This window comes from Zonotrichia albicollis, chromosome 6, assembly GCF_047830755.1.
Source record: "Zonotrichia albicollis isolate bZonAlb1 chromosome 6, bZonAlb1.hap1, whole genome shotgun sequence".
Taxonomy (NCBI): Eukaryota; Metazoa; Chordata; class Aves; order Passeriformes; family Passerellidae; genus Zonotrichia; species Zonotrichia albicollis.
In genome coordinates this window covers 9803499-9819962 of record NC_133824.1, presented here as the reverse complement: position 1 = coordinate 9819962, position 16464 = coordinate 9803499, and the positions used below count along the sequence as shown (strand labels likewise).

General features: G+C 41.7%; 1 protein-coding gene across 1 annotated transcript in view; it reads right to left on the bottom strand.

The window, feature by feature from the left end:
- The window catches only part of PPP4R3A (protein phosphatase 4 regulatory subunit 3A), a 42114-nt gene extending 27161 nt beyond the window's left edge, over positions 1-14953 (bottom strand). The window contains exons 1-2 of the mRNA XM_005483158.4: positions 14388-14953; positions 7292-7347 (exon numbers count right to left, since the gene is read on the bottom strand). Coding sequence (XP_005483215.1) covers positions 7292-7347; positions 14388-14529 — 198 coding nt within the window. The 5' untranslated portion in view covers positions 14530-14953. The remainder of the gene's footprint in view (positions 1-7291; positions 7348-14387) is intronic.
- Positions 14954-16464: the final 1511 nt, after the last annotated feature.

Genomic DNA, 16464 nt, shown 5'->3' with positions numbered 1-16464 from the left:
CTCTGGATCTCTCAGCTATGGAACTGGAGTTTCTGTTGCTTCCCAATGTCAAATATTATTTCTTGAAATTTCCAGAAAGTAACTGAAATTTCTTAAGACTACCCCCTCCATTCAAAGAGAGAATGGGAGTAAGGATAAATATGCTTAGTAATAGTGGCTATTGGTTAGAGAGCTAAGGAGATTACACCTTGGTGAGCATAAAATCTTCATTTGATTCCCAATAGCAGTTCTGGCTCAGATGGAGCAAAGACATCTTTGTTGCTGCATTTCATATAAAATATTAGCATCTGCACACAAGGAACTGGATGGGATAATTGAAACATCTAAAAATTGCTCTTATCTTGTTCTTTATGTAAACAATTAAAATATGCAACAGCAGTATTAAATCATAGCTACACTGTGTTAACTGTCACAAACCTGGACAAAGGTTTTATTATTGAAGGATCTTATACTGAGTTCTCTGTGACAACCTCAGCATTCCAGCTCCTCGTATTTTCAAGATGCATCACAGTTCTTGGCAAGATCTTTTTTAAACAGGGTGATAATCAGGAGCTATTTATGTAGAGTTCATGATCTTATTCAAAGATTGAAAAATCATTTTCTGCTTTGCAAAAAATATCTTGGCAGTAGTGCCAGTTGGAGGTGTCATCGCTATCTTAGTCCATACAAAATTTGCTGTCTCCTTAAAACCATTTACATGAATTTGTTTTCTGTTACAATAGTGCTCATTATGATTGTGCATATAAAGTGAGAAATTTAAAAATTTAACCAAAATTTCGGAGTATGGCTTCCTTTTAGGAGACCTATGTACTTAACACTCCCTTAAGAAGGTATCAATCATTTCTATGGGTGTAGGATAGCTTTGGACACTCTAGTTCTTATAAGGACACAGCCTGAGGCAAAAATTCAGAATACAATCGGTGATTCCTGGGCTGCTTCTCTCTGCTGGCTGCATCACGCCCCATGAAGCAAGTTCTGGTTGGTGAGAGGTTCTCCAGAGGCACTGCTGTGTGCTAGAGTTTCATCTGAGACATCATGCCTCAGAAGCCAACCTGCAATAATCTAATCAGGAAACAGCAGCAGCTGTACTGAAGGAGGACAGGGTTTAGTATCTACCCTATGACTCTTCATTTTTTTGAAACTATTGCCAAAAGGCTTCTGACTTATCTCAAGATCAAAAAGGTCTTGATACATACTATCAGTCTAAACTTCTTGCCACAGCACTCACTAAATGTCAACATTTACTAGACAATAAATCAGTTCTATTTAGCCATTAGAAAGCTGATTAGTAGGTGTCTTGTACAGCACTCACACAAATCTCCAAAGCAAGCTCTGGGATTTCATAATGACAAATTTCAGAGTAACTAGTATTCAGGATTTGACTCTGCTATGATTAAATTAACAAAACTGTTTGACAATGGACTCTCACTACTGTTCATCTCCCAGGGACAAATTTTTTCCACAGCTCCAAAACATTCTCTTGGCAGCTCTATGAGATTTCATCTACACTCAAGTAGGGATGCCCTAAATTCACTAAGTATTTCATAAATTCTTGCTTTTAGCCTTAAAAAGCAAATTAGTATCTTCCTATTAGCCCTCTCATGGTTCAGACTTATAATGCTATCCTGGCCCACAGAAGGTTCAACACAGCCAGGCTGTTTCTTCCCCTCTTGGACTGCCTGATTGCTGGTCCCTCATAGAATTCCTTAGATTGTTTACAGTCACAGACACTTCTCTGGACATGCCAACCCATCTTTTAGCATCCTCCTATCTAAATACTTTCAATCAAAAGTACAGCTTCAGAAGTTCAGGTTTCTCTTTATGAAATAAACTTATTTCCACTACCCAGGCATTTTAAGTCAAACAGAGCTAGTGTGGTAGGTCATGGCAGAATCTTCAAGCTAAAAAAACCCACCCAAGTAATGTAAAATAAAGCTTCAATTCTGCATTTGGTTTCATGCACTTTTTCACCTAGAAGCTGGTTATCTGGACATGCTAACAAATTTACTCAAAAAAACTGATTAACATGTCTAAGGCATACACAGATTGAGTCCCACTAGCTTCTGTGAAAGCTCAACAGTCATACACAACTTTTCAGTTACTGATTTCACAGCTGTATTCCCATGAATCACAAGGAATAAAACCAGTTTATTAGTTCTGCAGGAGAAACTTACTGGCCATACTCAGTGTCCTGGGGTGACTTTATGATGCTGAATTGTATCCTCATTTATCTGTTTAAGCCAGGAGTAAGTTTTGCACCCTTAAAACTAGATGAGAGTGAAGGGGGAAGGAGGAGAAGCAGTGGAGTGTCCAAGGTAATTGTATTCAAAGCATAGAGAGAAGAGGTCCAGCTTTTCTCTCTCACAGACTGTGTTGTCTGCAGCACAGAGAAGTAGGAGAGAGCTCTCCTTTGCTTTTTAGTTAGTTTTTAGCTAGCTGAGGCAGAGAAGTTCCCCAGCCTGGCTTTTCTTTTTCCTGGAACTGATCAGCCCGGCTCTGGGCTGGAAACCCAGAAGAACACCAGGAGCTCATGGGCTGTGGCATTATCCCACACAGGAGGGACAGTAAGGGACGGAGTGAGCTGAGCTACACCCCATGACAAGGACTTGCTCAATTTCTCATCTCTTCAGAACAGTGAGAGGTTTTATTGTTTAATATTATTCATTTGTTTTATGCTTGTGAATACTTTGCTTGTTAAATAAATAGTTTTTTCCCCATTTTTCACCAAGGAAATATTTTCCCAAATCAGTCTGGGGAGGGGCCACTTGAATCTGCTTTCTAGAGGGACTCCTTTAGAAGTTTCTTCCTGAATTTGTCCCTAAACCAGGATACTCAGCAAAAGCAGAAAAATCAGAATACACAGAAAACCAGAAATAAAGGAAAATAAACCTACATTAATTTAAAATAGATGAACCCCACCCCAAACCCAAGAGCAGCCCACCCTGCCCCTTGTCTGCTCCCTCGCCCCACAAAGCCACACACTCTTCCATACTATCTTAGCTCCAAAAGCCACAAATTTTATTGAAATAATTTCACTGTTGCCTTGCTTCTCATGACAGCAAGGATATGAAGTTCATCTCTAACTGAGCATTCAGTCAGTGCTCTTTTGGATAGCTGCAAAACTTGGCTTTTTTATCAGTAAGTCTGCTCTCCATTATTCAAGGATGGCCACCTTCAAGTCACATAGCTAGTAGATAGTACTCTGGATGAATTTTAGCTTTTTATGTTTGTGAGGAACTGGAAAAGAGACTGCACAAGCAAAAGACACAAGAGACACCTCTAGGGCAGAGGCAACACTCTGTGGGTGGAAGCTGTAAATAACTCCAGTACCCTTTTTATCAGGCACAGGAAGGGATGCAATATGTACTTCACTGTGTTACAGGAATGCATCTCAAGCAGCTGAGGACACAAGTCTGTACTGGTCTATTTTTAAAGCATTGCCAAAGTATACTGAAAAGCTCTGCCCCATCCACACCCCTACCAGGTTTCTCCCTAGGTAAATGCTATGTATATAGACAGGTTTTTAATAATTTAGAGCTGCTACAGGAAAAAGCACTGTCCTAATATACTAGTGCAATTATTCATTTTCTGAATAAGGATCACTGCTTTGACAAAGAACAGCATCTTTGTCATTAACATTCTGAAATTTCAATGCCTTGAACCTCCCAACCCACACTTAAATATCTTCCATCTTTACTAGAATATTAAGAAAACAACCAACAACAGAAGAAAAAACTAAATATTCCATGTGTGACCCAGCAATGCTTTGTATCATTAAATTCCCCTTACTAAAGAAAATTTGCTTTTAAGGTGAATGCTACCACTTACCCAGTAATTAAATCCAGTAATATTCCATGGCAAAGTTACTGGACCATTATTTTAACATTTTAAAATAAAAATGCCAAAAAATTTAATACTGAGCTGTAAGCAAGAAAACAGATCAGGTGCTCATGTGGCTGTATTGTGCAAATTTTGATTTTTCTGAATAAGTTTCTGCCTACAAATAGTACTTTAACATAAGAATCTAAGAATATACATAAGAATATAAGGATATCAAGTCCTCTTTTTGAGCCATGGGACATTAGTTTCACAAGTTGTTTTCTTTCCAGCCTTTTTCCTCATATGGCTTTCTTTCTTCTAGTTTTAGATAAACAGTGATGAGTTTGCCAGGAAGTGCATGGTTCAGAGCATCAATGAACTTCCACTGGTAGCAATTCTATGTTGCAGAATCAGATACACAGACCTATATCTCTTTTTGAACATAGCAGAAAACAACTCTTCATTGTGACAGACTAATTAATTTGACTACTGAAAAGGTAGTCAAAAGACTGTCAATGAATTTCATGCTTTAATGCTTTATTTCAAAGCTCCAGATGGCAGGTAAGTGTGGAAGACTGAGAAGCAGACTGGGCACACTGAAGCATCGCAGGCTGACGTTTGAAAAATGATTCCCTGAGCAGAACTCAAGATTTCCCCAGTAATCTTTCTCTCCAAAGGCAGAAAGCTGTACTTACCACCACAATGGGCAGTCACTGCTTTGCTTTTAACACTCAACACCAAGAAATATAAAGCAGACAGTTGGGACAAAATCATACTAACAAGTTCAGCTTCACAGGTATAGTTTTTGTTGGGGTTTTTTTGGGTGGTTTGGTTGGTTTTGTTAGCTTTAGTTTCCAAGGGAATAGAGGCAGCAAGGCAAATTTGTCCTCAGGTCTTCACACTAGTATTTTGATAAATAATTATCTAAGCTATGCAGTTATTAAAACACACATGTGTAAACCAAGAGATTGCATAATTTGTGATATCAACAATTAACAAGACCATCTACTTCACACTAGCATTAACAGAAGGTTCTTTCACCAGTGGAAGGACTTCACTGTTTATCACAAAGGTATCTATAGGCTTCTTTTGAAGGATCCAAATCAGCTGGCATAGCAAAGTTCCCCCAGAGCTTAGTACACATTATCTCTCCTTGCTTCCAGCCACAGATTGTTTCAGTCAGTCCAATAAGACTGCTTCTACTTCATACCTCATGTCAGCCCAGACAAAAGTCAGAACCCATCCATTTATTCCATTAGATATTCAAAGTGTCCACAAACTGCATGCTGTGTCACAGTAGAAAAGGATGCTGCTAGGTACCCCTTCAAATAGGTTCATCCTCGCAACAAAATTCTGAGATAAAAGCCTTCTAAGATCATAACACTACACAGCTACTTTGAAGTTTAAAGCCTTACATTTCTGGGAGATTTTTCTTGAAATTTTCTATGTGCAACCAACAACAGCAGGCAAGCTCAAAAGCAAGTCTTTTATTTCGGGCTGCAGCTTCACTAGTAGTGAGGTGACCTAAGTGACCTTCTGCAGTCAAAAAGAAATATCTCACTCACTCTTCCATCTCAGCTCCACAAATGGATCTTGTGTAAGGTGGTTTGAAAGTTCTGCCAGCATAGAGAGTTACCAGTTTTTGAAAAAGGATTTAAAGTACCAAGCTGATATTCTTGTGGCTTTAATAAGTTTAAGCCATTCAGCGTTCTAGAAGCAGAGCTGGAAAAAAACCTGTTCTTTCTTTCAGCTGCTAAGCTCCAAGCTTAGCTCATGTGGAATCAGGTTTAAACTCTGAACTTGCCTTCTACTAAGGGAAAGGATAAGTAGGCCTCACATGAAAGAAAACAGGCTACAGAGCAGATTTAATACACAAGAAACATTTGGTATTTCTAAGGCTCGGAGTGGAGCCCCATACTCAATTTATATTAGAAACTGGTTTGGTTAAATATGAACAATCCATCTGCAAAATAAATCTCTGTCTATGCAGCATGTGAAAGCTTTAAAACCAGCACTTTTCCTTCTCCACCACAGAGAATGTGCAGTGCTGCTGTAATGGGACAGACTCACGTTAATTATTTTTATTTCTCTAGCCATGTCTTCACAATGACCAGTATGATTTGTGCAGCACTACATTACCATGTGTGTCAGACACAGAGCAGGAAATGCTGCTCCACTGACTGGCATGGGGAGTGGTTTGCACCAATCTCACAGTTTTATGTCTCCTTGAAGCAGGTTTCATGTCTGATGTGGCACAAAGCCTACTGATACAAAACTCACCCCTCAATGCTCTTTTAACTGATTTAAGCCAGCAAAGCAAGCTTACACCAGATAATCACTTTATGCCATAGAGCTGTGAAATATTCAGTGTCACTTCAGGAGTTTTAAAACTGAAGTTTATCATAGAACCATGACCTCAAGCTAGTCAGAAGTACAGCTAAAATTTAGTCTGCTCAGCATCTTCACTGGTCTTGTCCTTACACCCTGGAACTGACCCTCCAGACCCACACTGCCCTTATCAGTTGCTCAGTATCAGCTGCTTATACAGTGCACTATGAATATATCAAGAGACAGATACAGGTGAAATGTTTCAAGGAAGGGTATTTTTAGCCCATACTGGTTCTCCCCATTCAGTTCAAAATACAATTCTACAAACAGCTGCAGTGACACAACTACTGGGACTGCCTGTGAACAAAACAGCAGCATGTCCATGCCTGTGAAAAACTATTCAAGGTGAAAGACTGAAGGGTGTTTTAATACATTAACTGTACCTGACAAGACTTTAACAAGTCTGAGCTGACCAAACAGGCAACAAAACACAACCTAGTTCAGCATTTGAAACCTGTAAAGGCAATTCCCAGCATCCATGAAACAAGCACAGCAAACAAAGTACAAAGCCTACACAGTTCACTTCTCATCCATCTCAGCAGCATTCTTTAGGGGCTCACAATGTATGGTTTAAATAATTGAAGCAATGTGCAAACTAAAGATGAGAAGCTGCTTTTTTGAACACAGAATGCTTTGGAGCAGTAGTAACCCATAGCCACCTTCTAAGTAAAAGACAAACAAAAGGTTAGCATGTAAATAGCTTTAAAGCCTTCTAGTCTTTCCCTGAATAAAAATACATTTAAAGTTAAAGCATCTGAAATATAAAGAAGAAAAAAGCAAGATGATACTAAGTTTCAGATACTATAATCCTCAGGAACCTCAGCTACTTTGTGATTTTCCCAACTATGTTTTGACTGTCTCTCCCAAAGCAATTTATCTGTATAACTGCACCAAAAATGCAGAGAAATAACACATGATCATGTATTGCACAAAAATGGTGCAAACTACTTTGCCTATTTCTGGCACAAGAACATAAAATATAATTTGCAATAGAGGCAGAAAAAAAATTTAATATATTGCTACACTGTTGGTTGTATACTGTTGAAGACCCTGCCTTTAAACATGAGAAGAAAAGGATGTTTACCTGTTGCTTCTGGTACGCAGTGTTCGGATTAATTTTGGACTCCAAAAGAAGAGAGCCTAGAAAAAAAAAGTTCCACTTATTTATACATGCGCTGAAATTTTACCCACCACAAAAACTTTCTGATCACTCTTTCCTTGAGCAACAATAAATCCCTTAACCCCTAAGAGATACTGCTCACACAGTACAGAATAATGCTCTGAGAACTGAATTTTAAACCTTTCTTATTCTGAGTAACAACTTTTCTACAGAAAATTTCTTAGACACGACAAAGTGTGCAAGCACATTAAAAGCATCACAACTGCATTCCAGAGATTACTTATGGCTGTTTTGTGTGAAAATTCTAATTGTGTGGTATTTGTTCTTAAAGGTTAGCCAAAACACTTATTTTTCTGGGAAGCTTATCTAGAAACTAATATTTAGAGCAGCAACCACTGTGACTGCTAATACCAGAAAACTTCACACAAACTCACAACAATGGTTTCACAGCAGGTTTTACTGATGTGAGACACAGAACAGCAATTCCATTCTCAGGTCTGTGTCTTCTTTCCCTTCCTTTTGCACATTAGCATTCTTGTGTCACATTTAAACAACATGAAGTGTTGATCTATGCAAAAACAACTTTTCAAACTGATTTTATTTTTGGACCAATCACTTCCCTCATGCACCTTGCTACTCAGCTGCACTAGTGCCAGTGCATGACTTAAATTCACGCATCTGCAGAGCTTCACTCAGCTTACATGAAGAAATACTGACAAATTACCTTGCACTGTCAATCATATAATTAAAATGTAAGGCTGCAGGCACCCCTTTAAAGTGGCATTTCTCCATTTACTTACCTGGTTAAATTCAGGCTTTAAGAAATGTCCAAACTTTAAGAAAAGTGTTAACTTCTCAGTTCCATCACTATAGTTCAAAGGCAAATGCATTACTAAAACATGGGCTGCTCTCCATGTGTTCTTTCCCTGGCCTGGACTGACAGCAGGGGCTGCCCTGACCCAGGTGCAGCACCTTGCACCTCCTGAGGGTCACAAGGTCCCACTGTGACCCCTCAGGCAGGTCAAGCACCCCACTGCAGCCTGGTGTCCCTGCAGAACTGCTGAGGGGGATCCATCCCTCTGTGGGACACTCCTGAAGGTGTCAGGCTGGGGGATGTGAGGGAAGAGACTCAAGAGCCACCTCACAGAACTTCACTTGCTCTAACAGTGGTGCATCATTAAAGCATTACAGAAATATCACAACATTCTGTTGTCTGATAGGGAAGGTTACTACTTGATGAATTTAGAAGCTTTACCAATGATTTTTACATCCCCCAGCTTACTATGTAAGTGGTCACCAGATACAATTATTGTACCTGGGGAGGCTGCTTGTTTCCAGTTTCTGAGTCAGTTGTTTACAAGGACAGCCTTCACTAATGCAGTTGGCTTCATGAGAAGCTCCCACCCTGTCTCACCTGCTCTTGGAGTAAAAGCAACAGACAGTGGGAGCTTACAAACCCTACACAATTCAACAACAAAACTGAAATAAATACTCCTCAAGGGAAAACAACACACACAGGAAAAGCTCTCCTGCCTCAAGCCCAAATATACTATTCAGGGTTTGAGTTTTTCCAGTTTTCTGACACACATCAGCTCTGCTACCAAAGCAGCTTACTTGCTTAAGTGTAAATGCATAACTAAAGAAAAAAATATTCACAAACCACAGAGAATAGAGAAGGAAAACATCTAAGATGAGGCTTACAGATGAATCCAATAAATTGCTCATACTTTGGCCATAGTCTCAAGCTTTGAATTCAGGGTCTGCCTAAAGAACATCTAAACCCAGCATTTCCTTTTTACAAACATCAGATATACAGAATAAGTTGCGCTTTCAAAGTCTCAGCTTCTACTACATGAAGACTTAGAATATTATCTGTGCTATTAAACTGGAAGACAAAGTTTTAGAAAGTCTTTACTGTCTAGAAATAGTTAATATCAGCAAGTATGAACTAGAATCTTCTAGGAATCAAAAGTAATTGAAAATTTCAACATCATATTTTAATGGCTGAACACAGACCTACAGACATGTAAACTCCAACATTAGAAGAAAATCATAAAAAACGTAAATGTCATGTTTGGCAAAATACTACTTAAAAAAATTGAAAACAATTGAATGCAGCCATCTTCTAAGCTAGAAGAGAATGACTTCTTTACTAGACTTGTCAAAAAAGAGCATTTCTTCTTCTCTACTAAACCTGATGCTTGTAGGAAAGACAAATCAAGTTTTTTAAGGACTGAATTGCTTCTCATACCACATGATTCAACTTATTCCTCACCATTTTGGACAATAACTAGAAAAATACTGATCTGGTGACAGAAACATACTGAAAGTTTATTGTGCTCTATAACTAATAACTGCCCCAAATCTATCCTTCTGGAGAATATGATGCTCCATTTGCACAATAAGTTCCCCAAAAAGGGTTCAACAAGTCAAAGATCAGTGAATAATCTACTAGTTAGTACCCCTCCTGGTATGAGGCAATGTAAAATCTTTGTTACTTGCATGTGGAAAGCAGGCAGGAGTAACAGATGTCTGAATTCTTTAGAAAAAGGTTACAGAAATAAAACACCACAAAAACTTCCATTCAAAGCCACTGTCACTTATTTGAGAAGCTTTTGCATAAGCATTACTTTCTAAGTAGGGTTTTTCCATTTGTACTATCCTAGAAAATGTTAAGACTATCCAGTCTAAATACACCAACATAAAAATACACCCACAAAATTTCATTTTCATTGACCCAAAGACTCTATTCAAAGTTGGGTAAGAGCTGAAAACTCACCTTAATGCACACTATGATTTGAGTAAATGCTCCAAAATTATGTAGATCTAGGGTTTATGTTTTTTTAATTACAGCTGTGAATGAATTTATAAAGGTAACTGCAAAATACTGAAGCCAAAAAAAAAATCTGAAACCACCTGTAAAGAAGAAAACTGACTTGCAGAATTCTATTAGCTGGCACTGTAATGCAATTAGGCACAGCTGGGGGTTCTGTCAGTAGAAAACACAATTTTGTGCTGCAGAAGGAATGTGTGTAGAGGGCAAGACTTGCCCAAAAGAGATTATTACATACAGACATTCAATACTACTCTCAATTATATTTAGAGACATCAAATATCGCAATTCAACAGTCTCAAACAGCAAATTTGCAGCTTTGTTTACAAATACACATATGGAAGAGGCCAGTTAATGTGGCACACTGCTGCTCTCCCACCAAACTGTTACGTGGAGTCTTCCTCAAAAATAGAAGAAAAAGTGCTGCTTACAACCCCTCACCAGCAGAAACATGTTTACATTTAAATGAAAGTTTCAAGTCAAGAGCTGTTTCTTGCAAGCTGCACACAGAGGTTTAAGTTCTGCAATCAGTTCTGCTGCAACCCAATCACAGAAATCCTCAGAAACTCAAGAAATAGCTCAAACTGAGGCCCTAGAAAGTGTTCTACAATTCCAAGTGAATATTCCTGAGTCCAGGACACTTCTGGAATGCCAAAACCAAATATTAAGGAAAGGGGAGAACTAGGAGAAAAGAACCAGAAAAACCCCCAGTCATCTTCCCCCATGCTTTTGTCATTTTGATCTAAGATAAATACTGCGTTGCTCACCTAAAAACAAGCCAATAAAATCAGTCCCTTGAGTTTGAACAAGGTAAAAAACCCAAAGCCGAGTTTTTTCTAAGTCTGCCAGCTGTGCAGGCTCACTGAGAGCTGCACTACAGAGGCAGCAAGGAGAGGGGCTTGCCCCGTGGCAGAAGGCATTAACACACCGACTGCAGGGCAGCAAACCACCAATGATCAGCTCCTAAAAGAGAGCTCACAAATGGCCTGCAATAGAGGGGTTAACCTTCACTTGTCAGAAAGTTTAGATACAGAACCAGTAAGTTTAATTAAAGTTTAGGCTTTCAAATTAACACAAATTACTTGAAGAGAAATGTTCACTTTAGAGGTCACTTCAGTCATCTGGGCTCAAAATGAAAACAAGGTGATCTGAAACCATGCAGTAAACCTCAGCAAGCACAAAGACAATTTCAGAATAAGGTAGGCCACAAGAGCCTAAAATACCGTGTCAGAAATGGGTAAGAAATCAAAGAGCTCTGATTACACACAGAATCACATGGTAGGTGATAATTTGTAAGAAAATATTTCACTCTTGCTCTGCTGCAATTCAAGTAGAACACATTACAACCAGGAATCACACAGAGAAACTTTTCAGGGTTTTAAATAAAAAGTGAATAGCTATAATAGTGTAAAAAAACTACAATTTCATGCTTCAAAGCATAATATACCTTATATGAAAGCAGTTTATGGTATTTCTGTTCTAAAACTGATTATTCCAGATTGTCTGCAATGACTCTTAACAGTTTAGTGCCTGAAAACATCAGACATGCAGCCAGTAACACAACTCACTCATCTACTCTAAATTATTTTCTTTTATGATGGTGTTAAACACCAGCACAAGTTAAAAAAAACCACTCCTACAGATAAAAACCCCTCTTACTCAGTTCTTATTCCTCCAATTCCAAATGACACCTTATACTGGATGTGGCATACTGATTGTACTTCCCTTATCTGCACACCCTGACTGTGCAAGAAAATCCCAACCACGTGTAAAGCAGCCTGCTCCACCGAGTGACAGCTGCAAAACCCAGCCTGAAGCAGCGCCAGGCACAGCAACCACGGCCATGCTGCTGCTGGGCTGGGCGGCCAAAGCGGCCCCTGGGCAGCAGCGGCAATTCCCACCCACTGCTCAGCAAACGCAGCTTTCCCTTCAGGCCCGTGCCCGGGTTTTCTGTCAGCTTCCTGCAGAAAGGCACTGAGAACACGGCAGCGTGCACAGGATCAATCTCTGCTCAAAGCTGCTTTAGAAATGCAGGAAGGAAGAAGTTTCATTGTGGAAAGAGGAGGAGCTGACAGAGAAAGACAATGCAAGAATGCAAAGGAAACATGGAGACAAATGGTGTACAGGGCAGGTCGACTACTCAGTTCATACCACTTGTATGTCTTTGGGAAAAAGTTAAAAGTCACAGTCAACTATTTCATTTAGTTAAAAAAGCCTGCAAGGAAACACAAATTGCACAGTATGTAAAACACAGGTATGGCATTACCTTTTTCCAAATCATTTGCTCCCATGTAAAAATGACTATTTGCCTTCAAAATTAGCCCACAAACAACAAACAGTGGGAGTAAACAAATATAAATCAAATTTTATGAGGTGTCTACACAAGCAAGTTAGAAAAACTAGCCTATTAATAGAGTGCACATTTACCCAGGACTGATACTACCTACTATATTAAGAATTTCAACTGGGTATTATTCAATACTTTGAAGTAGAAAGTATGCAGCTTGAGAGAGGGCTAAAGTGTATATCCTACCAAATAAACATCTGTGCATTAGGTGCAATTAGTAAGTTTGAGACAGTCCCTGCTTTGATTGGAGTATCTTAGCTATGCAAGATAAAGCAATGACTTAATTTTAGCTTTTACTATCAATTTGTAGCTTCCTTCTTAGAGACCTTCATTTATTTACAAGTGAGCTGGCAACAACAGTCCAGCTCAGGTTTTGATCAGTCCTATGCACACATATCCCTCTGAAAGTTAATGAATGGATTTCAGTTTGAATGAGCTATTTCTTCCCAAGGAGGTTAGGAACTGCAGTTCTTTTGGTTTCTTTTTAGAAAAGAATTAAAAAAAAACCCAGAAAAAATTTAATACATAGGAGACATAACAGTTTTTGAACATGCTCCCAACAGCCATGGACAGTATCTACGACAAAACACTGCAAAAATGAGCCAAAAAATGTAGTGATCATTTTTTAAATTCCTTCCTCATGTTGAAATTAAACTAAATCTATTTCCATTTTGAATGTTTTCTCTTGCAATATGAAGGTACTCAAGGTTTAAATGCATCTTCCTCACTGTAAAATAAATAAAAATCAGGTGTCAGTTTAACCTTTCAAAGTATAATCAAAAACTACAAGATCTCTCCGGGGGCTTATCAGAAGCTCAATTACCAAAATCCTCGTAGATGACTGATTCTTCCATATCAGTTTATGATCTCTGCTGTAGGGATTACATACTGTACAGTTTATCATAACTTTCCCAAAAAAGTAAGGATTAATGATTCTCAAGTTGTTTCTCATCCTACTTCCTATGATAAAAAAAGCTTAATAAATAAAATTACAAGGTCAGTCGACAGCCAAAAGCTACAACTAGATCTACAAGTCACTAAATATAGTAGCTATACATCTAATGAAGCAGTAAGTCATGCACTGACAGATTTTAAAAGCAGAATGGTACAAGGCCAATACTGTGAAGTACACATTTTAAAATCTCCGATCACAGCAGTCGTGAACTCACTTAACCAACAGTCAAGACTAGCCCAAACATGTAGCTACAGGGCTAGATATTTCTGCTTAACATATACTACTGACACATGCTGCCAGAAACCGTGAAAGAAGTCGGTAATCCATCATTTTAAATTTATTTTCAGAACTGCTGAAGGGCTGAGCACTCCCATTCCATTAAAAAAAAATAAAAAAGGCATCTCTGAAAATGCTGTTCTGTCCATTGTATTGTCTTTACTACCACAACTGTACTTCAAAAACCGTTGTTAGCTGTTAGAACGTCTTACATAATTCTAAAAGCTACCAAAGAAAAGGGCAGGTGGAAACAGGAGGGTGTTAGCCATCCAACGACCTCCTAAAAACAAATACTAAAAACCAACATCGAAGTTTTGAACAACTTTCATGAGGGGATCGCTTCCAGAAAGATCCAGCGATCAGTTCTGAAACCACACCAGTAGATATCCAAACCCATGCAAGACCTACAAGGAGCCTCGAACGCATTTTGCATGCAACACTGTGTACCCAATAAGTGCCTACTATGCTCGCACTCGAAGGCAGCCTTCTGTTTCTTTCACTTGGCCTAGCACGAATGAACCCTGGTTAGCTTTCAGGAATACCATTTGAACTATGCAGCAAAACATTAACGCAACAGACACAAAGCAACACCCAGTTCCTTTTCTGGGTAGGACGAGGAAAGCCCGTGCCTTCAGCCGTGCACACTTACCATCACTCTCTGCCCTGACTAGCAGGGACATGCCCTTGAGCCTCTCCACGTAGCAAGAGGACACATGCCCCGTGCCTCGATCATCCCACTGGCGGTCCTCATTTAGCGTGTAAACCTTCACCCTCCGCCGGGTGTCCGTCATCCTGCCGCCTGCCGCAGCGCAGCCACCCCTCGGGCCGGCAATCGCTGCAGGAGCACCAGGCTGCTCGGGAGCCAGGCCCCCCTCGGCGGAGGGCAGCGGGAGAGAGGGCAGCAGCCCCACACGGGCACGCCAAGCAAGCTCTTCTCACTCCTCTTCAGTGCCCCAACGGGATCCTCATAATCGAGGGTAACAGGATCGGGGAAGAGGGAGAAACAAGAAGATGTGAAAAGGGGAGCTGCTCCTTCAGGTACAGTCAGACGCTGCACAAAAGGCGAGTAAGCCTAGGCAGGGAGAGCCGCAGAGAGGAGAGAGGCTCTTTGCAGGGCGAAGGGCACGCGGGAGAGGCGGTGAAGAAGGGATCCCAGAGGAGAAGGGGATCCACGGTAGTGGAAGAGGCGGCGGACTGCAGCCGGCCCAGCGTGACAGGAGCAAGCGTTCCTGAAAGCCGGAGCCCTGCCGAGGAAAACAAGGGGGAAGCTGGTGAGGCCGGAGGGAATCAGAGGAAGGGAGGCAGGCGGGAGAGGGGCCGCTCGCCCCGGCCTGCAGCCCGGCTCTATTGTGCAGCAGCTGCCCAGGCCCGAAGCCCCTCGCTCGCCGTCCGTCAGCGCGGGGCTCAAGGAGCCGCCCTCCTTCCCGCCCGGGCTGCCTGCGGACACCGCCCGTCCAGCCACAGGGCGAACGGCCAGGCGAGCTCAGCGCCCCGTCTTCCCCATGGGCTCCGGTCGCAGGCGGCGGCTTCACTCCCAGCCTGACTCCGCCGCCATGTTCTTCTTCCTCCTCCTCCTCCTCCTCCTGCCGGTGCTGCGGCGGCTCAGTCCCGACTCCCCAGCGCGCCTTGCGACGTGGCTACGCTCCCAGGCGTTCGGCGACCCGGCCGGCAGAGAAACGCTGTGCCCTGCGGAGGGAGGGGGCGATCGGCAACGGCTGGTGCGGCCCGGCTCCCTCCGGCCCCGGCTCCGCCTCAGTCACTGCGCGGCCGCCATCTTGGTTTCACCTCTCACTGGAGGCGCGGGGTCTCCCAGCCAGCGGCAGCACGGGCCGCCCGCCGGCATTTAAAGGGCCAGCGGCCCGTGGGGGGAATGCGCGTGCGGCCGGGGCCGCGCCGTTACCGCGGGCCGGGCCGGGGCAGGCGGACCCCGGCTTTGAGCTTTTCTTGTCCTCTTTTTTTTTCTTCCCTCCTCACCTTGCCGAGTGATCCCAGAGTTAAACAGCTTTTGGTTGAATTGGATCTCTGCAGTCATAGATGGGATCAAAGAATTCTAATACCAGAAGCTGTCGAGGCTCTGCTTCTGCCGCTGCTGCCAATATCTAAGCATGTGTCTGACACATTTCCCTAAAATATGGGAAAGCACTGGGGCGTTTGGGACCCCAGTAGCACCACTGCAGAAGAGAGTCCATTTCACAGTACATTCTAGATAACAGTGTACATGGGAGCTCACTGCAATAGGTACTCTGTTATTTTATGCTTTTAAACAAGTCCTGATACTCGTTTATCACAGTGAGTTGTGCTGAGGGTGGTTTGAGGCAGCAGCTTTCACCAGGATTAATCAGTATCACAAGGAAGTCTCTAGTCAAGCCCTGTTTTCCATTGTCCATCTTCTATTTTGTTTGCCCTGTGGAAAGCCAGTGGTTGCAGTATTGATACGCAGCCTCCTGAATGAGCTCCCAGGGCCAGAGCAGCAGCCTGACAGAGCCCAAGAGGTGTTTGGACAATCAGGGTCATGCTGTGACTCCTGGGGAGTCCTGTGCAGGGCCAGGAGTTGGATTCCATGATCCTGATGGGTCTCTTCCAAATCAGAATATTCTGTGATTCCTGATGTGCCCAGACAAAGCCATTTGGCCTTTGCTCTGATGCCCAAGGGTCTTTGGTAGTGTTGTTTGGGTTCCTATGCCATAGCTGAAGGCATGTTGTGCTTGTTGTTCTCAGCACGGTGT